Source organism: Mastigoproctus giganteus, chromosome 3 (genome assembly GCF_048544385.1).
Source record: "Mastigoproctus giganteus isolate SK-2022 chromosome 3, ASM4854438v1, whole genome shotgun sequence".
In the NCBI taxonomy this organism is placed as follows: Eukaryota; Metazoa; Arthropoda; class Arachnida; order Uropygi; family Thelyphonidae; genus Mastigoproctus; species Mastigoproctus giganteus.
This window is the reverse complement of record NC_143577.1, coordinates 79,739,089-79,765,400: the sequence shown is the minus strand read 5'-3', so window position 1 is coordinate 79,765,400 and position 26,312 is coordinate 79,739,089. Positions and strand designations below refer to the sequence as shown.

At 38.0% G+C, this 26,312-nt stretch overlaps 1 protein-coding gene across 1 annotated transcript in view; it reads right to left on the bottom strand.

The window, feature by feature from the left end:
• Window positions 1-26,312, bottom strand: part of LOC150088102 (protein dachsous-like) — a 132,719-nt gene that overhangs the window by 78,275 nt on the left and 28,132 nt on the right. Inside the window, exons 4-5 of the mRNA XM_090370021.1 lie at window positions 10,659-11,003; window positions 4,620-4,989 (exon numbers count right to left, since the gene is read on the bottom strand). Coding sequence (XP_090226147.1) covers window positions 4,620-4,989; window positions 10,659-11,003 — 715 coding nt within the window. The remainder of the gene's footprint in view (window positions 1-4,619; window positions 4,990-10,658; window positions 11,004-26,312) is intronic.

Below are 26,312 nucleotides of genomic sequence, written 5' to 3'. Positions count from 1 at the left end.
TCTTCTAGCTCCTCTTGGGTACCATTCTGTTATTTTCTTAGTCCATCTGTCATCATGTCTTCGAGCTATGTGTCCTGCTCAAGACCATTTTAGTTCTTTAGTTTTGATAAGAATGTCCTTTACTTGAGTTTGCTGCCTAATCCATGTGTTTCTCTTCTTATCTAACAGTCTGATTCCCAATATAATTCGTTCCATTCTTCGCTGTGTAGTTCTCAGCTTCTCTTCCATTCTTTTGGTGAGTGCCCAAGTTTCACTTCCATAAGTCATAGCGGGGAGTATACATTGAATCATTATTTTACGTTTCAGACAAATTGGGATATTGCTCTTCAGTATGTGACTATATTTCCTGAATGCTATCCATCCAAAATTTATTCTTCTCTTGACTTCCAGCCATTTATCATTATTACAGCTAATAACTTGTCCCAGATAAGTATATGACTCCACCTTTTCAATTTACTGCTCCTTCAATCATTATTTACCTTCCTGTGGCATACTTGTTCATCATTACTTTTGTTTTAGCCATATTCATCTTTAGTCCAAAATCCTTATTAACTGTGCATAACTGATTAAGATTTTCCTCTAATTCTTTGGGATCATGGCTTATAACCACAATGTCATCTGCAAATCGTAAATGGTTTAGGTACTCTCTGTTCACAATGACTCCTTTCTGCAACCAGTCTTTTGAAAGCTTCATCAAAGGCAGCAGTAAACAGTTTTGGAGATATTGTGTCTCCTTGTCGAACTCCTTTCTCGATTTTAAATTTCCTACTGTCTTTGTCTAGTCTAATAAAGGAGGTAGCATTCTCATATATTTTCTTCAAAATCATAATATGTGGGGTATCTACACCTTGTCTTTCCAGTGCCCGAAACATTGCCTTATGCTGTATGGAGTCAAATGCCTTTTCATAATCCACAAATTCCAGCATAATGGTGTTTTATGTTCAGTTGCTTTCTCCATTAGCTGTGATATTATGTGAAGGTGATCCATAGTTGAGAATCATGTCCTAAAGCCAGCTTGCTCTTTCGGTTGATTCTCATCAAGTATTCTTTCTAATCTATTAGTAATGACCCTTGTGAACAACTTGTAGATATGGGATAACAAGCTAATTGGTCTATAATTTCCAATTTCTGATTTATCTCCTTTCTTATGCAGCAAAACTATGATTGCATTATTCCACTGCTTAGGCATCACACCTTTTCTAATGCACTTTGTGAAGAGCCTTGCCAGTTTTTGTGTTATGTCTCTTCCTCCCAATTTTAACAACTCTACAGTAACTTCATCTTCCCCCGGGGCTTTCCGATACTTCATTTTCTTCAATGCATGTTCTACCTCATCAGGAAGAATATCGGGTATGTCGTATGTGTTGCTACTTTGCAATCCATCTTCCCCACTGCTGGTATCATTCCCTCGCTCCTTGTATAATTCTCTATAGTAGTCTTCTGCTATTTGAATTATGCCTTCTCTGCTGTTTATAAGTACACCATCGCTATTCTTCAGTTTCAATATCATTTGTCTTTCTGTATTACTGCTCATGGCTGCTGATTTAAATCCTTTGTTTTCCCTTAATGCTTGTTCTACTTTTCTTGTGTTAAATCTTCTTATGTCTTCTCTGAGCCTCTTTCTAATGGCTTTGCATAACTCAGTATACTCAATTTTCTCCTTGTCAGTGTTTATCTTGCTCTTCATTTTTTGCCTTTGGTTCATCATAATTGTTTCCTGACTACTTTTTTCTTCTTTGGATTTTTTTTCCCTATAGGTTTCTTGGGCTTTATTACTTTCAGAAAGTTGTAATATTCCTCGTTGATATCTTCGTCCTGAGCAGTCTGCAGAAGCTCAAACTTGTTCTTAAGTTCAAGTACATACTGCTTTTTCTCCTCTTCTGTTATCTCAAAGACCTTTGTATTATTTACTCAAGTAATGATATTACACATTAAATACTAATGATACTAAAGATAATACACATTAAATACTATACTAGTGATATTACACATTAAATATGGGGGGGGGGAGGTCATGTATATTATTATAACTATGACTGTTTGTATATATATATAGCAATATGCATGGTCTCCATCCAAAGACAGTGGCCTTTTAGGGTCTTTGGAAGACTTGTGAAATGGAAGTACATATGTGCTCTGGTATTAAGGAAAATTAAGTTATGTTTATCAGTTAATTCCTCAATATCTGTCCAATCATGTTCCATTATGAATTATGACTTTTAGGCCTCTTATTATATAAACGGCCGGTGTGAGTGGGAAATGAGATCTTTTAACTATTAGTTTCACATTAGAGGAACACAGGACTAATAGTTAAAAGGAATTTATACCTGTAGTTGAACTGCTAATGAGGAATTGTTCAGTGAAATCTGTCATACTGAATTATGCTTATTTACGGATTTGTTTATTTAATTAAAACTGACACTCTTCCATGTACCATTTCTACAAGTATGCAACTTTTTTATACATATTAAACAGACTTGTACTGACATTTTGTGATGTCTCCTGGAGACAAAGACAGATTTGAAAGTATATTGATCAGCTTAACAGTTCAAATGGAGATGGTGTGGAGTCTTTAACAATTCTATTCGATCAGTTCTTCCCCCCCCCATAGTTGTCCTGTGTGCATGTCCTCAGCACACATTTCCAAAACTGGACAGTCAGTTGTATCTTTCTTTTAACTAAGCCCCATCATTATGTCACTAGGCTCAGTGGCACAGTGATGGGGGAGCATCGTTGTTCCAGGTATATGTCACTGGGCACTGGCCAATGGGGGCACCTGAGGTACCAGAGCACTACTTATTTAATTTAAAATAAAAAATAGAGTATTTTAAATTTTGCTCATTGATACTTAAAAGATACAAATTATTTTATTATTTTTATGCATATTGAAAATAAACAAAAATTTTTATAAAAAATCTCAGTGGCACAGTAGTACACAACATTTTATTCATTGGTACATAAATAATTTACAGAAAGGGGGCACAAATGTATGCATTGTCCCCAGGTGCCCTATATCCTTGATATGGCACTGTCTAGGCTTTAAAGAAAGTTTCAACTGTGTATTCTCTAATTTCATTTACATTTCTATTGAGTTCTGTCTTGTCACTATTTGGGCATACTGGAATTTCTTTGTTTTTTACATTAATTTAGTCATACTCTTACTGGAATTGCTTTTTGTTGTTTCTGCATATTTTTGGGCTGATTTCCTCTTTTCCATTTTTTGCATGCATATGAAAATGCAAAGTGTCCATCTGAGCAGTTTTGGACAATATGATATAGTGGCTGGGCCACTATATCATATTGCTTGCAGTAATAATCTTTAGATAGCCACATAATCCTCTATATTTTGGCCTGAATGGCCATACACCTGGTACTTAAAAAATTACAGAAGATTCGAACATTTTATAACTTAGTAATTCCCTTTCTCTTCTCCTCTCTGGTAAGTGTGGTTTGTTAAAGGTTAATTTAAGTTTTTTTTGGTGGGTACTATATTCCAATATCTTCTTATGAAGATTCATTTTACTACCGTCTGTTATCATCTGATTTTGGAGAAGATTCCATTATGAAATTACTGCTCTTGAAATTAATGTTATTGGTATACCTCTGAATTCTGTCAGTCAGCTTTGGCATTTTATTGACATATTTAGGGGTCATTATTTCCATAGTATGTCACCAGTTCTAAGCCTTCTGAGTGTTTTTTTTTTTTTTTTTATGGTATTTTTCTAATGGAAGGCTGGTGTAGCCTGCCAACTGCTTATTCTCCAATAGAATGTATTATTAGAGTGGCTGGGAAATTAACTTTTGGTCTTATGGTCTTCGGCAGGATATTTAATCTAAACATTAAATGCCCTTCGATCCTCTACATACTGTAGAAGATTGAAGGGCTGTATGGTCAAACTCTCAGCATTTTAAGCAGGCAGAGGACTTAACATATTTTCTATTCTGCAACCTAGGTTATCCTTACTCTCTGAGGATTATGGTTGTTAAAATTAATATAAAAGTTTACCATCAAGCATACCTTAGCTACTTGGTGACTACATTTCCATTTTCTGTCTTTTGGTCAGATTGTTTGTCAGGTTATTTGTTTTTTGACTGGGCAAGATCTTCTCTAAATGCTGTGGGGAGTAAAATGTTTTGTATTCACTTCTTGCTCTTTTTTAGCCCTGGTGGGTATTTTTCAATTATCAGGTTACTGGCTCCTCATATATAGGTAAGATTGTGCCAGATAGTGACCAGAGCTTGAGTTAGTAAAAATGGGAGAGGGGGGGGGATGAAAAGACAATGTTCACTTTAGGATAGTTATTCATTATTAATTATGTAACTATTTTTATATATTAGAAGAATTTCTCTATTTTTCTCAGCTCAAAAATTTTAATGATTGGGATAAAGAATTATCATTATAGAAATCACTGTAATTACTATTTCATTTGGCACTTGAGTTCAAATTTATATATGTAATTATGAAAAAAAAAAAAAAAAAAAAAAAAGAGAGAGAGAAATTATGTAATTATAAAGCACTTAAAAAAATGCTTTCTCCACTTCATTTAAACACAATTTCAGAGGTCTTATGATATTCAGTCATACATTTGTGTGAAAAATTAAATCTAACAAATGCTTACCCTGCTGTACTTATTACACCAGTATTACTGTCAATTCTAAAGAGGCTCTTGGTTTCATTGTTCAAAGAATAGGTAATCTGACTGTTTACTCCATCATCTTTGTCATGAGCTCTAACTGTTAGTACAGTAGAGTTAATAGCAATATCTTCAGCAATTGTAGCACTGTATTCTACATGGTCAAAATGAGGATCATTATCGTTCTGATCCAAAACTATTACAGTGATATTACAAATGCCCACCATAGAAGGAATTCCTTGATCTCTTGAAGTTATAACCAAACGATACTGGGACATTTGTTCCCGATCTAGAGGACGACTGGATAGTTGTCCAGAATGAAGATCAACACTGAATTTATTCCCAATGTTGCCATCTATTTAAAAAAAAAAAAAAACAACAACATTATTTAAATCTGTAATTACACAGATTATACATTAGTATCAAAAACTGAAAGAATTTTTCAGAAATTTTTGATGATACATCAAGTAATAAATGGATATGTTTTATATTTCAAATGTAACTATGATATCTGAAATAGAAATGTATGTTAACATACATACAAATACTCATGAGCTGAGGCATTATGATCACTCCATCTCCCCAAACAGATGCATCCCACAGCACCTAGGACTGATGTCACTGACCAGTGCAGCTTATAGAGTGATGGCACAGGCAGTGCCTGTCAGTGTGTCAGTAAAAGGCCCATGCAATGAGGAAAGAGAAGGATCTGATGGATTTTAAACAAGGAATGATTTGTGGCACTAAGAAGGCAGGGACTAGCATCTCAGCAACCACAGGCATTATCAACTGTTCGAGGGCCACACAACAACCCAGCATGCTGGAATAAGGAGACCACCACGGGTTGATAGTTGACGTGAATGGTGGCTGGCTCATGCTGTCCAGGACAACTTATGGCTCATGATCGTTCAATTAATGGCAGACTACAATCAGAGTGTATAGAGAAACATTTCCGAGCACACTCCAGCATATAGGCCTAGAGAGTAGGCAACACGTTCACGTGCCCATGTTGAGTGAGTGTCATCAACACCTCCAACTGCAGTGGGCACAAGGACACCATTCTTGGACGATGGATGACCAGAAAAGAGCTGCCTAGCCTGATAAATAAAGGTTCCAACTCCATCATGTTGATGTGTAGGTGAATATGCGACAGCAAGCAGGTGAACAGCTGAAACCAGGCTGAAAGACTGGATGACAGCAGGCCGATGGTATCACAATTTGGGGGATAATTTCATGGACATCACTGGATCCCCTCTTCCCCATTGAATGCACCCTCACTGGCAGATTCTACCTCAGCACTGTTTTTGACCAAGTTCTGCCCAACATGGTGATCATATATCCCAATGGTACTGGACTCTTAAAACAACAAAATGCCCTGTGCCACAAGGCCTGCATTGTGCAGGAATGGTTTGAGGATCATGTCCAAGCATTTTGTGTGTTCCCCTGGGCACTGCATTGCATTACCCTGACATCAAACCCATTGAACATTTGTGAGATGCAGTAGAACACAGCCTTTGCCAGGCCATGCTAGTGCCTTGCTCTGTTGCCAAACTCCGTGATGTCCTTCTGTCCAGCTGGCCCAGGATACTGAGGACATCTTCCATGGTCTCACAGAGTCAATGCCATGGTGGGCACAAGGGGTTATCATGGCAAAAGGTGGCCCAGCACGCTATTAGGTAGGTGGTCATAATGTTTTGGCTCATAAGTGTAAGTCTATATATACATTAAATGATATTTATATCTGAAAAATTAGGTGGAACAGAGACATAGATACTCAGGAAACGAGAGAAGTACAATAAGAAGGGCAAAAATAGGAATCATACAGTGCATGGTAGGAATATCACATAAGGAATACTTCAGAAATCAAGACAAGGAATATCACGGATAAGTAATTTCAATTACTTTCTTACAAGGGAGCTAATCAGGAAAGCTGAAGATATGAAAGTAGAAGGAAAAGGACAAGGAGACTGTCTCCTTTCTGAAAGAGAAAGTTTTAGGATTATGATTAGGATTTTATTGGAGCATTAGCATCTAAGGGTATTATGTGCCAGGATATGGTTATGAGTTTTAAAATAAATATACAAATAAATTCTGGTAAGCTTTGAAAAAAAGGTTACCTCGTCATATAATGGTAAAAAGCATATATTCAGGATTTTATATGTTTATATAAATTAATATGGCATAAAAATTTTAAAAACAGCTGACACATTGTCATTGTCTGATAAAATCCAACTGTGTGTGTGTATAAGACTCAGTCAATGGTTAAAAGCAGTAAAAAGAGTGTCGCTAAAATCTGGACAGTTAATTAAAATGTGTCTTATATATAAAATGATGTGACAGAACTCCTACATATGAAATGTAATTGATCTTCACCAAAAACGAATGTGAAATGACTTTGTCCTGTGCAGAGCCAAACAAGAACAACTTCCTCTTTATGATCCCTGCACAGACTACACTGCCATGGTTCAACTACAGGCTCTATGTGGCATAATTTATTGGTAGTCTGTAGTTGAACCATGGCAGTCTAGTCTGTGCAGGGATCATAAAGAGGAAGTTGTTCTTGTTCGGCTCTGCATAGGACACAGTCATTTGACATATTCGTTTTTGGTGAAGGCCAATTACATTCTTATGTGGGAGTCACGAATCCTGTCATTGGGAGTGTATCTTGTGGTGTATTTTTTGCCTGTAGTCTGTATAGGGAACTGACAAGCAATAATTATTAGTTGAAGTTGTGGATTTTGCTGCAGCATCAGCTGAATCATTTCCACTAATCCCAATGTGGCTAGGAATCCAGCAGAAGCGGATATTGAATTTATGCTCATTAGCATTAGTAGAGGCATATGATGTAAGAAAGCAAGCTTATGCAGCATCAGCCAAAAAAAAAAAAAAAAAAAAACACACTCCCATTTCAACCCTCCGTTCATTAGAAGTACATGTCCAGCTGAGCCTTAAATTTATTTAGGCTATCAACTTCCACAACAAGGGATGGAAGTCTGTTCCACCAACCAACTACCCACTGGCTAAAGGCAAATTTCCACACATCTATCCCATATCGGTCTTTCCCCCATTTGAATTTATGCCCTCTCAGGTGATTATTCAGAGCAAGAGGAAGAATCCCATCAGCACTGAGCTTGATCAACTCATCAATGGACACTGCTTATCATGGACTAATGTTTTTAGTGGAGTCCCTCATGGTTCAGTGTTGGGTCCATTATTGTTTTCTGTATTTATAAATGATATTGATGATGGTATATCAAGCTTAATGTCCAAGTTTGCAGATGATACAAAGGTTGGCAGGGTTGTTAAGGACACTACTGATGCTATGCTGCTGCAACAGGATCTGGAAAGGTTGCACAGATGGGCTGAGAGGTGGCAAATGAAGTTTAACATTGACAAATGTAAAGTACTACATGTGGGAAACAGCAACCCCAGAGCAACGTATCAACTCTGTGGTACTATGACAGTGGTAGAGAATGAAAAGGACCTGGGGGTAATTGTGCAGGCAGATATGACGTTCTCTGAGCAGTGCAGACGGGCTGCAAGAGTAGCTCATGGTGTCTTATCAATGATATACAGGAATTTTTCTAGCAGGGATAAGGAGGTGATTATTCCCTTGTATAAGGCAATGGTCAGGAGACACCTTGAGTACTGTATACAGGTCTGGAGGCCTCATTTCAAGAAGGATGTAGAGCTGCTGCAACAAGTACAGAGAAGGGTAACAAGATTAGTGAATGGAACAAAGGGTTGCTCTTACGAAGAAAGGCTTAAGTTTTGCAAATTACAGTGTCTGGAGACTAGGCACCGGCGAGGTGATCTGATAGAGATGTATAAAGTTTTGAATGGCTTGAGCATGCTCAATGCTGATGGGATTGTGCCTCTTGCTCAGAATAATCACCTGAGAGGGCATAAATTCAAATTGAGGAAAGACAGATGTAGGATAGATGTGCGGAAATTTGCCTTTAGCCAGCGGGTAGTTGGTTGGTGGATCAGACTTCCATCCTTTGTTGTGGAAGTTGATAGCCTAAATAAATTTAAGGCTCAGCTGGACAGGTATTTCGAACGAACGAGGGATGAAGTGGAAGTTTTTTGTTTTTTTTTGGCTGTTGCTGCATAAGCTTACTTTCTTGCATCATATGCTTCTACTAATGCTAAAGAGGTACGGATATAGGAGTAGCGGGTGATTAATCCTTCTGTGTGGGTTTTATTGAAATTAGCAGGTAGCGTGTGATGGGAGTGAATGTCTCTTTTGGTAGTATGGTCATTTCAGTCTCGGTTCTGATGGTATGGTCATTTTAGTCTCAGTTCTGATGGAAAATCTCCCTGCTACCTTTCAAGTGTAGGTTGGTTTATTTGGATTCATAGGTTTCACTCCTTTTCTTGCCTCCTGATATGATATGTTCAGCTCTGCCTTAATCCTTTGTATTTCTTTTTTCTTCCTTCCACTTCTGGCATGCTTGGGAGTATGCATAGTTTTCTCTTTGGCAAGTAATAAAGTAATACAGGTGGGTTTTTTGGCTGAACACAATGTAGTTTCATGGTCCTTTGCAGCAAATCAAGCTCATGCAGGGCTCCATGACAAATCATTTGCTCATGTCCATATTTCTGGCACTTAAAGCAACTAATTTGGAACATAAGGATGCACCAGGCAGTTAACATAGCTAGCTTTGATCTCATTATGAAATGGTGAATTAAAGTAGTGAATAAAGGTCAGGATGATGTTTCTAGTGGGAGAAAGTTTCCCATCCCTACGCATGAATATTCGTTTCGCAGCTGTCACTCATTGGGGTTTTAATTCAGAACAGATTTCCTCTTTGGACACTTCAAGGAGATCCCATTCTGCAATGACACCATGGGATGAGTTAAGTGACTTGTGGGGGGGGGGTAAATGTAATAGGCATTCCTATGATACATGTAGCATAGAGGAGCTGCTCTGAATGTCTGTCACTTCTGGTCTCTACAAGCAGGTCATCCGAGCAAAGCCATTTGACAGATTTAGCAGAGCCTACCAAACCTTTCAAACTCTTCTGGATAAAGAAGGGTGACAGACAAACTCTTCTGGATAAAGAAGGGTGAATTATCAGGTACCGAGAGTGTTGGGCCTGATATAACTTCTTTAGTCTGTATTTTTTGGCAGAAGTGACATTCTCTGGGTCAATGGTTAAATTTTCAGATTGGAACCAGGGTTGGGCCCCAGAAGAAATAATTTTGTCAGGATTCATGAGCTTTTATGTTTCTTCGGTGCCTGGGCTCCCCACCCACCATGAAGCCCAAAGGGATACCCACTACATGGCAAGCAATAAATGCACTTAGGAGTGGGATGCCAGAGCTACCCAGATGCTACACGTGCACCACTGTCCCTTGGATCGTGAGGGTAGAGGCATGGCATCAACATGGTTGACCCTTGCAGGCAAACCCACTAGCCAACTGATCCTGGCCAAGCCATCCAGGACCATCCATCTTGTTGAAGCAGGGGTCAAAGCAGTGTGTTGAAGCTGGGGCCCCTCAACCACCAGGATTCCCCCTTTTCCAAATTTCCATGGGTTCCAGTGAATGGCAAACACGCCAGATTCCTATGATGTTAGCCTGTAACCTAGGCTGTGGGCATTAGATCCCAGTGATGCTAATCTGGAGGACCAGCAGCATCACTGAGGGGTCTGCTCATCACATATAGGTGCCCACGATGAGTGGAAAAGAGAAAGTAGAAGGTAAAAATGTAAAGAGATATAAGTGGTTGGTATTAGAAAGAAAGATGATTTGGGGAGCAAAGCAAAATGGTACAAATGGGCAAACACACATACCATGATAACCAGGAACTAAATTGGTCTGAAAGAAGATGGTGCAGTTAAGAGTTTATATCATTAAATATTACTAAATTTTGCTAAAATGCTAAATAATGTTAAAAGAATATATTAATACAAACATGAGCAAATAAATTAATAAACATGCATGAAACAAATTAAAAACGAATAAAAAAAAACAAATGCATGAAACTTCTTAATCTATAAAGGAAAATCCATTTCCAACCTGTAATTGTGTAGGTTACTTCAGCATTATGACCACTATCATGATCTGTAGCAAGCAATGTATGAATTACACTAAGATCACTATTTTCAGGTACTTGCAGTGTATAGCATGAATCTCCAAATTCAGGGGCATGGTCGTTAACATCAAGTAATTCTACTATAACAGTTGCTGTGTCATACTGAGATGGGAATGCACCATCACGAACATACACAGTAATGAAGTAAGATGATTTATCTTCACGGTCCAAGGAAGTAGCTGTACGGATTTCTCCTGATTGAGAATTAATTGTAAATTTGTTATCTGCAACGCCAACCGGAATCATGTATGACAGTTTACCATTATCTCCTTTACCGTGAACATGAAAAGGAAAAAAAAGATTTCAGATTAGTCATCATTATAATTAAACATATAACCTAATTCATTAAAGAACAACCATTACAATTATAATTTTTGGATTTTGCTCATCATATTACCAAAATACTAATTTGATATATATATATCAGTTAAGTACATCTGACCATATTATTTCTAAAATTTTCCCTATAAATCAAAATGCCTCTCTTATCAAACTTGAGAAGCATTTTGGGATTGAATAAATAAAAAATTTATTACAAACCTAGGTCTAAAAATATATTTTTGCTGAGTTAAAGCCTCTTCAAATTTTGCAAATCAAAGAAACATTAAGTAGTCGTTCATTTATTTATTACATTTTCTATATCAATTTTTTTCTATTTTTACATAAAAAATTCACAAGTGCTTAAAATGTCCACTCTCAACTGTATGCACACCTCACATTAATGAACATGAGATTCCTTTACTATGCAACCAATGCAGGATGTGTGGTGCCATTTCAGCAATATGCAGAATACACTGAAGTAACTTATTCTAAGCCAACATATACTTCTGGTATGCCAACTGTATTTGTATATAGGACAAATAAAAATCACCTAATGTAGTTAGGTGAAGAGAGTGGAGAGACTATGTAACTAGTGTCCATGACTAGTTACATAGACTAATCTATTACTGAAGTGGAAAAACTACCATAATGCCAGGTCCGTCACCATGGGGAGCGGGAGGGAAATGGCTGGTTAAGCATCGTTGTTAAAGATCATGAAGGGCCATTCAGCAATTTGGCAGGAGAATGGAGCTAAAAATTTCTAGTTCTGTCACTACCACTGGAAGGAATTTTCATTTAGGGAGACTCCCGGCCACCTTCTGTAATACAGAGATGCTCCATCATACTGACACAACCCCCTAGTTTTATAATAAGTAGTATAACTCCTAAATGAAGTCACAGTAACCCCCTAGAGTAACTTATCAACTGTGTGGTACTACACTCAGGGTAGTGGATATTGAAAAGGTGTTTAAAGCCTTAAATGGATTGAGTAAGCTGAATGTTAATGGTATTCTTCCACTTGCTGAGACTACACACGAGGGTGCATAAATTCAAGTTGAGGAAGGACTAGCAGGATAGACATGCAGCAGTGTGCCTTCAGCCAGCAAGTGGTTGATTGTTGGAACAGGCTTCCACTTCTAATTTGTCTAGTTCTCCCTTGAGAACTAGACAAATTAGACAAATTTTTGAAGGGTACAGATGGGCGAACTTTTTTTTGCTGTTGCTATATAAGCTTGCTTTCTTGCATCACTTGCCATTACTACTACTCATGTAATAGTTAAACATTCTAAATTTCACCTATCTAGGTTCGCAGATAACCAAATCTATTACTAATGAAATAAAGTCCTGTATCCTGAATGGAAACATGTTTCTATGCACATGAAAAATTAATGAAGTCCAGAGTATTGAACAGACATTTAAAATTAAGAATATACAAAAGCCTCATTAGACCAGTTGTTGTTTTTTCATACGGTTCATACTTATTTTTCATAAGCTTCATACAGTTGTGAAGGTTGGACATTAACGAGTAAAGATGAGCAACTGTTGAGAGTGTTTGAGTGTAGAATTTTATGAAAAGTTTTTGGGCCCGTAAAAGATGTTGATGGATCCTGGAGGATCAGAATGAACCATGAACTTGACCATCTTATTCAGGGTATGGACAGTGTCAAATTTGTGACACTGTCCATACCCTGAATGGAGACTCTGGGTGAGCCAGAGATAACATGTCACTGGTTGGGCCATGAGAGGAAGACTGTGGAAAAGATGGATGGATGGATGGATGGATGGATGGATGGATGATGTAGAAGAGGACTTAAAAATTATAAAAATAAGAAGCTGGAGAAGTTTGATTTCTGGGAGGGCTTATTGGCGGAACATCGCTGTGAAGGCTAAGACACACCCTGGGTTATAATGTCAGAAGAAGAACTACTACTACTACATATAAGTATATCAGCAGTATACATATATATATCAGCAGTGAATTGAATTCTTGATAAGCAAAATTTAAAAAAGCTTCAACTAGCAAAATGTTATTTCTGTCCTGTATATTCATAAAAAGTTTTTCCATCATTTATCAAATCCCTAACATGCACTTGAAGTTTGACAGGTTCTGAGTCATGCTGTATTAATATGGGGTAGAATATGCCTACAGTATATTGTATATGGCCCACTATAATGTTAAGATTTTTCAGATATAACAGTCATTTAAACTACATCATAATTAAATCGTAACTAGGGTTTGGATTTTTATGACCTTAAAAATGTCAAAACATTATGAAAATATGTCATTAAATTTAACCAAATATAATCTTAAATATAACTAAATAATTTACCTTTACAATACCGTATAAATGATATTTTCTTTTTTTATTCTTTTAAAGTTGTATGACTTGTTATACAAATTTCTAACAAGTAGTATAATGAAAATATCACAATTTGCAATTTTTTTTTTTTTTTTGAAATATAAACGTTAAAATATTTTTTAAACATACAAAAACCAAAATGTATAGGCTAAGGTACTAGGTTACTAACACTTAAGTTGCTAAGTACTTAACCAACTTCAATACAAGTCATGCATAAGCATTAAATTTGGAATGTTTTGTTTGTTATTTGGGTTTTAGGAGCATTAGCAACCAAGGCCATATTGCTCCATGGATATGCGGTGGTCATTCCCTGACCTTTCTGCATCCTCCGTATTTGGTGATCACGGGCTCGAACCCCAGTCTAATAAAGAAGCGTGTGCTACGCACTGCTGCTCCTGCCCACCTGGCTACGGAGGCGCCATAAATTTGGAATGTCCATATTATTATTATTAGCAGCTATATGGTGCAAGGAAGCCTGAGGCTTATGCTGCACCAGCAAAAAAAAAAAAAAATCCCAAGTTACCCTGAGAGAGAGAGAGAGAGAGAGAGAGAGAGAGAGAGAGAGAGAGAGAGAGAGAGAGAGAGAGAGAGAAGGGAATCATCAAGAAAGAGAAGAATGATGATATCCAGCTCAGGACTCTGGATGTGCCAAGCCCATACTCACCAGATGTGAGCACCTGGAAGCATCCAAAAATAAAAATTATGATAGATCTATTACCAGGTAATTAATTAATTTACTTAAATAAACTAAATGCAGCAAGGCACAATATTTAAGAGTTTAAGATTCTATATAACATTGGTGTAGATACGCCATAGATTAAGAACAACTACGATAGTAGTGTGAAAGACATCATTTTGTCTGTATCTCATATTGTGCTCTTCCTTCAAAACAAGTTGCCAATGTATTGCACTACCTTGAATAAGTAACGCTTCACTAATAGAGAAGACTATTGTGACTTGTCTTACCACCACCCACCGATGAAAAGGCAACTAGCTTTGAAACGGTGCCATCTGGGTGGTGGTACTCACTTAGAATAAGTAACAGTAGTCTTCTCTATTAGTAAAGCGCTACTTATTTGAGGTAGTGCAATACATGGGCAACTCGTTGTAAAGGAAGAGCACAATATGAGATACAGATGAAACGATGCCTTTCACACTACTATCGTAGTTGTTCATTAAGAGTTATCTATGATGTATTTACACCGATATTATATTTATTAATTAATTTACGTAAGTCTTTATTGCATGCATTGCAATATATTATTTTTCCATCCATTTGGTATGTGTCTTTAGACTCTTCTTTAACCACAGAAGAAATCCATTTTCTAAAAAGCTCAATTTTGGCTTCATTTCACCAACAGTTGAAATTTCTACTGTATAAAATAAGTTGAATGAATAATTCATTAAACTCGGTATAAGGCAAATCTAAAGTTTTAAATTATAGCTAAGATTATACTACAGTGTGGTTGTGAGTGACTAAAGAGCAAATCAAAATAACTTTGTGATTTAGCCACTTGAGCCCATCCACGCTGGAATGTGAAATGATTAAATGTAAATTCCCACGTTTTTTTAGAAATATATTTTAAATCAATTTGATAAATAATTTGTCGATTATCGTAAGACGAAATATGAAAACTTTATGTCGACAAGTATAAAATATGCTATTACATATGATATTTTTTTGAAATTATGACCTAATGTGTAAAATATGATGAAATATGAAATTATAAACACGCTTCTTTAGGATCCTCAGACCATGTAACATGGACAAACTAAGTTTCATGCCTTTATGTAAACGGAAAATGAATATGATAATACATAAAAATCCGAACCCTACTAATAATAATATAATTCTGATGTGATAGCTAAATCAATATGGGCACCGACTGTTACTGATAATGGTGCTACAACTGTGTAACAGAGACACTGTTGTATTTTAGGGTAAAAGATTATTTATTGAAATAAAATCTACACTTATAATAAAATAAAACAAAATTTAATTAATTAAACCACTACTTATCAATTAAAAGCTGAACCTCAATATTACATACATAACTCACTGACCAGTATGCACAGAGCTAAAGTTAGTTGGTAGCCCTCCCACACACACTTAACCAGAGTAATTGAATTGTGACATTACAGATTTTCAGCTTTTAACTGAAAAGTAGTTCAATTAATTAAATTTTACATTACTGCCTCTGAGATAAAGGAAGCAAATCAGCTCCCAACAATGCATGTCTTGCAATTTTATTAAATAACTAAAAGGCATTAACTAATTTAAATTTAATCTAATAAAATTCATTTAATTTAATTTTCAACTCTCAGTACAGGAACTCCCTGACTTATGTAAGGGTTGCGTTCTGTGGAACACTACGTAAGTCGGAATTTACCCCATGCTTGTGCAGCACTTGCAACTGTGCTTGGCGCCTCTGTAGCCAAGTGGGAAGGAGCAGCAGTGCATAGCACACGCTTCTTGATTAGACCGGGTTTCGAGCCCGTCACCACCAAATACGGAGGATGCGGAAAGGTCAGGGAATGACCACCGCATATCCCAGAGCAATATGGCCTTAGTTGCTAATGCTCCTTAAAACCAAATAACAAACAAACAAGCAACTGTGCTCGCTGAATTGATTGAATCAAAAAAGAAATGTTCAACAAACATGTAAATAGAATTATTAATTGCATTTATTCAATTTTTTTATCTCACGTGCAGGAAAAATTACAAAAAGCTTACAATTTAAAAAAATTTAAAAATCAAAAAATTACAAAAAAACAGAGGAGACAAGCATAACGTCAGTAAGTTTTACCTCTTGAGAATCGTTGTCTTCAGCTGATAAATATGCCACTGCGTTAGTTGAGGGCTGTGGAGATTTAGAAGGGGTCAGCCGCTCAACCTTACAAAAGAACATATTAATGGTTGACTGGATGGTGGCTTTTTTTTCTTTTCATCATAGATTTCTTTGTAGCAAGCAAGCATATCATTCACCATTCTGTTAACTTTTAAGAATCTTTTGCTGTCAGGATCCATCTTCTCAAACCTCGCCATTGCAGATGCAATTTCACAAAATGCCATTGCCATCTTTCTTGTGATTAAGTGTCTCAGCTCCTCATTTTGTTCATCTTGAGCTTCGTCAGCATTTTCTTCTTTCACTGTTACTGCCTGCAAGTCAATAAGTTCTTCGTTAGATAATTCCTTCTCTTCTTCCTCTATTAACTCCTACATCAACCTCCAACTGAAGTAGCTCTGCAACCTTTACAATATTATCTGTAACCTCTTCATATGATTCAACTTTTTCAAATCCTTCAAAGCCTTTTACGTGCCGTGGGCATATTTTCTTCCATGCACCATTTTAACAACTTTTAGTAATTTCCGCCCAGGCCTTATTAATGTTTAAGATGGCGTGGTAAATATTGTAAGATTTCCAAAAGTTTCTTAATGTAAAATTTTTCTCATAGTCTACTGCAGACGATACCTGAGCAAATGTTGTGCATAAATTCAAAATAACACCCTGATTCATAGGTTGGATGAGTGAAGTTATGTTTGGAGGTAGAAATATGACTCTCATATTCAAATTGAAATCATCAAGATGCATAGGATGTTCAGGAGCATTATCTAACAGAAGCAAAATCTTGAAAGGAATGTCACTGTCTTTACAATATTTTTCAACCCCGGGAACGAAGCAGCATTTAAACCAATCCTCAAAGAGAGATATTGTTATCCATACTCTCTGGATCAGTCAGAAATGCACAGATAGGGCAACTTTATTGATGCCCTTAAATGCACGAGGATTTCCAGAATGGTACACAAGCAGTGGTTTTAATCTGTTATCTCCCACTGCATTAATCCCAAGCAAGAGCGTGGCCCTATCTTTTAACCCCTTGAAACTGGCATTGTATTTTCCTTTTTGGCAATGTATGTTTGATCTGGCATTTTTTCCCAATACGGAGCAGTCTCTTCAATGTTAAAAATTTGCCACATTGAATAGCTGCCTTCATCAATAATTTTCTCCAACACATCACAAAATTTCTCTGCAGCTGCAGAATCAGCACTGGTGACTTCACCGCATACTTTAAAGCTGTGGAAACTAGCGCAATGCTTGAACCTATTAAACCACCCATTGCTTGCCACGAACTTGGCTTGGGGTTCATCGTACTTATCCTTAATATCTTTAAAAATACTTGTTGCTTTTGCTTGAATGGTCATTAGACTCAGGAGGCACTCACTTCTGAATCTGATTTTCCATCCATATTATTAACAACTGTTCCACCTTCGATATAGCACCTGAACACTATTTTGTGATCACTATTGATCTTAAGTGCTTTGATCCTTTGACAGTGCATGTATAGCGCACTGTCCTTTAAAATAGTATTCACTGTTGAAGCAGCGAGACCTAATTCCCTTGCAATAGATGATAAACTTTATCTTGCTTCATACTTCTAAATCATTTTTATCTTCATTTCTAAATCAATTTTGTTTTGTTTCCTGGCACTGCCAGCACTTGCACTATTTAGTTGCTTTGCCTTCATCATTGTAATACATAAATAGGAATGAAGAGAAGGTTCTGAAAATTTGTTTTTTATATGATTGAAGATTTCAGTGAAGGGGAAAACATTTCATCATAACAGCATAAAAACCCACACAATTGCAGTTATCAGTATTATCGCAAATGTAATAAGACTGAGTTTAATACCTGTTTATAATATATTGCACTAACAGAAAAGCCCAATAAACCAGAAAGTGCAAATTGTTTTTGTTGTTTTATGATTGTGACCTCCAGAAACATGCTTTAGAAAATATCACAGAGGCATTAAAAACTGATTAACGGGAACATATGATAATGATGAAAGTGTAGTGCAATTTCTATTATAAATGTGACCTTTTAGAGAGATAAGTAGCTTAGTAATATAGTGAAATTTTCAACTTCCAAGGACTTAGAAAAAATTACAAAAAAAAAAAAAAAAAAAAACAACAACAAACAATGTGTTATTGGGTTCATATTATGATATTTTCACAATACCTCCATTTTTTTTCCTATGGAATGCAAAATATTTCCACGATTTTTTTAAATTTGCACCGGCCAGCAGGCCAGAACTTCTGTAAAGTCGAATTTCCATAAGTCAAGTATTACATAAGTCGGGAGTTCCTGTATTTGGAAGATCCACTGGCAGGTACATAAGGGGGGGGGGGGTTGAAAACAGATAAATAGTCTGGATATAGAGAATTTCTTTGCACAGGTTGGTTCTGCTTTAGATGTTGAAGTTGAGAAAAGTGTGAGATTGTGGTGACTGTTATGATTTCTTTCTCAAGAAGGTTTGCTGTTTCCATTTTTACCTGCAAGGATCATATCCAGATCAGTTGAGGCACACCACCCAACAAGAGGATGAATCAGATTGGTCCACTTGATATCGATGGTTCAACTGTTGATGATCCTGCTCAGGTAGCTAACAAACTAAATGAATATTTTGCATCGACATTCACAGATGAGGAGTTATTCAGTGAGGGGAATGCCAGCCAGAGGAGTATTCAACTCTGGCAGTAAGCTAGATGATTTTGTAATCATCTAGTAATTTGTAATTCGTAAAAAGCCGTGAATTAGGGTTGAATTTGAAAGTGACTGCAATTCTGCCCAGACACGATAGGAGGGAGTATATGATAAGAGCCCTGTCGATCAATTCGGCTCTGGAAAGATTGTGCAGGGCTCAAGGGGTAGAATTTTTTTCAGCCTGGTCTGTACTTGTTAACAGGAGAGACTGCTTCTATAGGGATGGGATACACTTAAATAGAAAGGGTGCAAGAATGTTTGCGGATGATATCGAGGCAGTGTTAAGTGGGTTGGAAAACTGCTAGATTGGAGGGATACAAGGACTAATAGATTAACAGTAGCCACTGGCAGAGGTGAAAGTGATTCTTGCACTGCTTCTATTGGAATGAGCCACAGCCTGGAGAATAAGATGCAGGATATTTCAGAGACTGCTGGGAATCATTGGGGTACAAATAAACACATAGGTTGTGTTAGGATAGCTAAGAAAAAGAACAAGTGCATGTATACTTGCGTGTACACCAATGCTAGGAGTTCAGTAAATAAATTTGATGAATTTGAGGTATTGCTCAAAACATCAAAGGCAGATATTGTGGGGATTTCAGAGACATGGTGTCACACAGATATAAGGAATGCAGAACTTGAATTTGGGGAGTACAATGTCTACAGAAAGGATAGACAGGATAGGAAGGGAGGAGGGGTTATGCTATCAGTTAAGAAATACATAAATTCCAAGGAAGTGAAGCCAGTCGACATTGCTGGACAGTGCAGTGTCGAGTCAGTTTGGTGTGACATAAGCATTGGGAGATCAAAATTGAGAGTAGGAGTGTGCTATAGCCCTAATGACTCTGATGAGTATAATAAGAAACTGTACAGGGAAATAGAGTGGGCCAGTAAATCAGAGAGTCTTATAATGGGGGATTTTAATTTCCCAGATATTGACTGGAATTTGGGGGCTGGTCACTCACACACTAGCAAGGCTTTTGTGGATTTATTGGATGATTGTTTTCTACATCAGCATGTTCGGGAGGCAACTAGAGGGAGTAATATTCTTGATTTGATTATCAGTAGTGATTCTTCATGCATTAAGAATCTGCAGGTAAATGAACACTAGGTGGCAGTGATCACAGTGTGCTGAAGTGGGATTTACTCAAAGAGGTAACTACCATTAGGGGTAAAGGGAAGGGTTACTGCTTTCGTAAAAGGCGACTACGATGGACTGAGACAGTATTAAAATTCTATACAGTGGGACCAACTGATGATATTACCAACAGCAAATTCAAAATGGGAAGCTTTCAAAGAACTTATCTTGGAAGCTACTAGGCTTTACATACCAACTAAGAAATATTGTTCAAGGTTTAGGCCTAAGTGGATGTCAGATGAACTAGTGAGACATATGGCGAAGAAGAAAAATGCATGGTATACATACAAATTAACACGTGACACAGAAGCCTACGATAGATACAAGTTGATCTGTAACCAAGTTACAAAGGAGGTTAGGCAGGCGAAGGCAGATTACAAGAAAACTTTGGCAAGGGATGCAAAGAAAACCAGCAAAGAGCTCTTTACTTATGTAAACTCTAGAAGGAAGGGGATGAATCAGATTGGACCACTTGATATTGATGGGTCAACTGTTGATGATCTTGCTCAGGTAGCAAACAAACTGAATGAATATTTTGCATCGACATTCACACATGAGGAGTTATTCAGCGAGTGGAATGCCAGAGGTGAGCTAAACTCTGGCAGTGAGCTGGATGATGTTGTAATAACTGAGATGAAAGCAGAGGAGAAACTGTTGAAGATAAACATAAAAAAGGCACCCTGGGTGGACGGGATCTATCCAGTTATATTAAAGGAGGCAGCAAAGGAAGTAAGCAAACCCTTAACCATAATTATGAGAGCTTCCTTGGACTCAGGGGAAGTACCCATGGACTGGAGATGTGCAAATGTGACCCCAATTCACAAAGGAGGATCAAATGGCGACACAAATAATTATAGACCTGTTAGTTTAACTTCTGTTCCTGGAAAATTAATGGAGGCACTGGTTAAAGAAGCACTGCAGGATCATCTAGACAAGACTTCAGTTATAGCTGGGACACAGCATGGTTTTGTTAAGGGGAAGTCTTGCCTGACCAATTTGATTGGATACTATGATGCAGTCACAAAAGAATTGGATGCAGGGAATAACTTTGATATTATATACTTCGATCTTAGAAAGGCTTTTGATACTGTTGCACATGGAAGACTGCTGCACAAATTGGAGCAGTGTGGCATTGGAGGCAAATTGCTGCTATGGATAAAGGGGTGGTTTGTTTGTTATGTTTGTTATTTGGTTTTTAGGAGCATTAGCAACTAAGGCCATATTGCTCCGGGATATGCGGTGGTCATTCCCTGACCTTTCCGCATCCTCCGTATTTGGTGGTGACGGGCTCGAACCCCGATCTAATCAAGAAGTGTGTGCTACGCACTGCTGCTCCTTCCCACCTGGATACGGAGGCGCCTTAAAGGGGTGGTTGAGGGGGAGAAGACAGAGAGTGGTAATCAATGGACACTGCTCATCGTGGACTAATGTTATTAGTGGAGTCCCTCAGGGTTCAGTATTGGGTCCATTATTGTTTTCTGTATTTATAAATGATATTGATGATGGTATATTAAGCTTAATGTCCAAGTTTGCAGACGATACAAAGGTTGGCAGTGTTGTCAAGGACACTACTGACACTATGCTACTGCAACAGGATCTGGAAAGGTTGAGCAGATGAGCTGAGAGGTGGCAAATGAAGTTTAACATTGACAAATGTAAAGTACTACATATGGGAAACAGCAACCCCAGAGCAACGTATCAACTCTGTGGTACTACACTGACAGTAGAGAATGAAAGGGACCTGGTTGTGCAGGCAGATATGAAGTTTTCTGAGCAGTGCAGACGGGCTGCACTGCTCAGAGTAGCTCATGGTGTATTGTCGATGATATATAGGAATTTTTCTAGCAGGGATAAGGAGGTGATTATTCCCTTGTATAAGGCAATGGTCAGGCCACACCTAGAGTACTGAATACAGGTCTGGAGGCCTCATTTCAAGAAGGATGTAGAGGTGCTGGAAAGAGTACAGAGAAGGGCAACAAGATTAGTGAATGGAACAAAGGGGTGCTCTTACGAAGAAAGGCTTAAGTTTTGCAAATTACAGTGTCTGGGGACTAGGCACCAGCGAGGTGATCTGATAGAGGTGTATAAAGCCTTGAATGGTTTGAGCATGCTCAATGCTGATGGGATTCTTCCTTTTGCTCAGAATAATCACCTGAGAGGGCATAAATTCCAGTTTAAAAAAAAAGACAGATGTAGGATAGACGTGAGGAAATTTACCTTTAGCCAGCGGGTGGTTGGTTGGTGGAATAGATTTCCATCCCTTGTAGTGGAAGTTGATAGCCCAAATAGATTTACGGCTGAGCTGGACAGGTATTTGGAACAAACGGAGGGGTGAAATGAGAGCTTTTTTTTTTTTTTTGGCTGATGCTGCATAAGCTTGCTTTCTTGCATCATTTGCCTCTGCTAATGCTAAATCACCAAATAAACTTACCTCGTTGTTACAAAAGTTGTACTGCAAAAAGTTGAGTTTTGAAGAAAGGAAGTCAAAAAGTTCCAAGATAATAGTGAAGTTTGGAGAATGATAGATGAATTTGAAGAATGGGTGGAGAGATTTAAGCTACAGGAGGTCAAAAATAAGAATTCTTTTCCTAATCTTCCTAATTCCAAATTAGACAGTGTCTGACAAGGAATATCAGAGCAGACATAGGCACAAGTACCACCTTTGTAGCAAAATGAATCATAGAGCTCTAATCATAATAATGATTTTTATGATAATAATTAAAACAATATGATCATCTTAGTTGCCATAATCATAGAATCTTTAATTAGGGCAACCGAGATTAGTTGTAGTTGAGGTAACTGATAATTAAACTGTTTCAGAAAAAGTAAATTGGACTTGGCAGATTGTAGGTAGAAATGGACAAGTGTAAATAGAAAACTGAGGACAGATAATTTGTGAAAGTAATGAAGTTTTTGGGAGATGCTGTTTGTTTGTCTATTAATGATGCATTCAGCATATAAAGTAAAAGTTAAGGGGGAAATGTGTGAATGCTAGCATGTATGTATGTATGTATGTTAGCCATTCTAATACTATGTTGTTCGCGTTGGGAGTGAGATATTATTAGTCAACTATATTGTTTTTCAACTGATATAGCACCCAGCTCTTTAGCATTAGCATTAGTAGAGGCATATGATGCAAGAAAGCAAGCTTATGCAGCATCAGCCAAAAAAAAAAAAAAAACACCCACCATTCCCATTTCACCCCTCCGTTCGTTCAAAATACCTGTCCAGCTGAGCCTTAAATTTATTTAGTCTACCAACTACCACAAGGGATGGAAGTCTGTTCCGCCAACCAACTACCCGCTGGCTAAAGGCAAATTTCTGCACATCTATCCTACATCTGTCTTTCCTTAATTTGAATTTATGCCCTCTCAGGTGATTATTCTGAGCAAAAGGAAGAATCCCATCAGCTTGATTTGATTTGATTTGATTTTGGTAGTTGTTGGCGCATCGGCTTCTGTGGCCATATTGCACCTCCCAAGGTTTTTGCAGTACTTTGATCCAAGCCCGAGGCGGGAATCGAACCCGCGACCTTTGTGTTGCCGGGCAGGTACTTTACCCACTAGGCTAGCCCGGTCGGCATCCCATCAGCATTGAGCGTACTCAAACCATTCAGGGCTTTATACACCTCTATCAGATCACCTCGCCAGTGCCTAGTCTCCAGACAGTGTAATTTGCAAAACTTAACCCTGTCTTCATAAGAGCAACCCTTTGTTCCATTCACTCTTGTTGCTCTTCTCTGTACTCATTCCAGCAGTTCTATATCCTTCTTGAAATGAGGCCTCCAGACCTGTATACAGTACTCAAGGTGTGGCCTGACCATTGCCTTATACAAGGGAATAATCACCTCCTTATCCCTGCTAGAAAAATTCCTGTATATCATTGACAAGACACCATGAGCTACTCTTGCAGCCTGTCTGCACTGCTCAGAGAACTTCATATCTGCCTGCACAATTACCCCCAGGTCCTTTTCATTCTCTACTGCTGTCAGTGTAGTACCACAGAGTTGATATGTTGCTCAGGGGTTACTGCTTCCCATATGTAGTTCTTTACATTTGTCAATGTTAAACTTCATTTGCCACCTCTCAGCCCATCTGCTCAACCTTTCCAGATCCTGTTGCAGCAGCATAGTGTCAGTAGTGTCCTTAAAAACCTTGCCAACCTTTGTATCATCTGCAAACTTGGACATTAAGCTTGATATACCATCATCAATATTTATAAATACAGAAAACAATAATGGTTTTTGGTTTTTTTTTTTTAGGAGCATTAGCAACTAAGGCCATATTGTTCCGGGATATGCGGTGGTCATTCCTTGACCTTTCCACATCCTCCGTATTTGGTGGTGACGGGCTCGAACCCCGGTCTAATCAAGAAGCGTGTGCTGCGCACTGCTGCTCCTTCCCACCTGGCTACGGAGGCGCCAACAAACAAACAATAATGGATCCAACACTGAACCCTGAGGGACTCCACTAATAACATTAGTCCACGATGAGCATGTCCATTGATTACTACTCTGTCTTCTCCCCCTCACCCATCCCTTTATCCATAGCAGTAATTTGCCTACAATGCCACATTGCTCCAAATTGTGCAGCAATCTTCCATGTGCAACAGTATCAAAAGCCTTTCTAAGATCCAAATATATAATATCAAAGTTATTCTCTGCATCCAGTTCTTTTGTGACTGCATCATAGTATCCAATCAAATTGGTCAGGCAAGACTTTCCCTTAACGAAACTGTGCTGTGTCCGAGCTATAACTGAAGTCTTGTCTAGATGATCTTGCAGTGCTTCTTTAACCAGTGCCTCCATTAATTTTCCTGGAACAGAAGTTAAACTCCCAGGTCTATAATTACTTGTGTCAGCCTTTGATCCTCCTTTGTGAATTGGGGTCACATTTGCACATCTCCAGTCTATGGGTACCTCCCCTGAGTCCAAGGAAGCTCTCGTAATTATGGCTAAGGGTTTGCTTACTTCCTTTACTGCCTCCTTTAATATTACTGGATAGATCCCATCCACCCCGGCGCCTCCGTAGCCAGGTGGGAAGGAGCAGCAGTGCATAGCACACGCTTCTTGATTAGACCGGGGTTCGAGCCCGTCGCCACCAAATATGGAGGATGCGGAAAGGTCAGGGAATGACCACCGCATATCCCGGAGCAATATGGCCTTAGTTGCTAATGCTCCTAAAAACCAAAACAACAAACAAACAAACCATCCACCCCAGGTGCCTTTCTTACGTTTATCTTCAACAATTTCTCCTCCACTTTACTCTCAGTTATTAGCATTAGCATTAGTAGAGGCGTTTGATGCAAGAAAGCAAGCTTATGCAGCATCAGCCAAAAAAAAAAAAAAATAATAATAAATAAATAAAGAAATAACCACTTCCACTTCACCCCTCTGTTCGTTCGAAATACCTGTCCAGCTGAGCCTTAAACTTATTTAGGCTATCAACTTCCACGACAAGGGATGGAAGTAGAGAGAGAGAGAGAGAGAGAGAGAGAGAGAGAGAGAGAGAGAGAGAGAGAGAGAGAGAGAGAGAGAGAGAGAGAGAGAATATTCAACAGAAGCTTGAAGTAGAACTGTTTTGCTTTTTTTGGTAAACATGGGCTCCTGTTTGAGTGTACAAGGTAAGAAAGTTAATCAAGCTGGTGGGGAGGGGGATCTGCCCATATCTCTGTTGACTGTTTTAGAAAAATCCTTCTGTATGCAATGGACTTCTAAAACATTTCTTCTCGTATGGTGTGGTCTTGTAACTGTGTGGTGTGTCACATCACCTTGTTGGATATTTTCTCTCTTTGTGTGGGTACATGTCCTTGCTTTTAATCTCCTCCCTTCTATCCTCATACTGCATAATATTTCCCACATCCCACATTTGTTGGTGGGTAGGGGTTCGGAGTAAGGTTGAAGTTGCTTAAGAATTTTTTAACCAGCTAAGAACAAATACGTTGCCATTCTATCTTTTTTCCATTCTGCTCATTGTACCTACTTATCCCTGGATGGCAGGGGAAGCTGAAATTAGACTGAGAAAACTGTGACAGGATATTAAAGTTATCAGTAATGTTTAGTATAATTCTGTCAATGAATCTCACTCAGTGCTGAGGTCTGAACAAGGACTGTTTTTAACTCAGTTCCCTCTGATGACAGGTGCCCTCTGAAAATATCTCTTGTGCATTAATTGTTAATTAATAATTAAAAATACAAATTTTTTTTCTACATCCCTA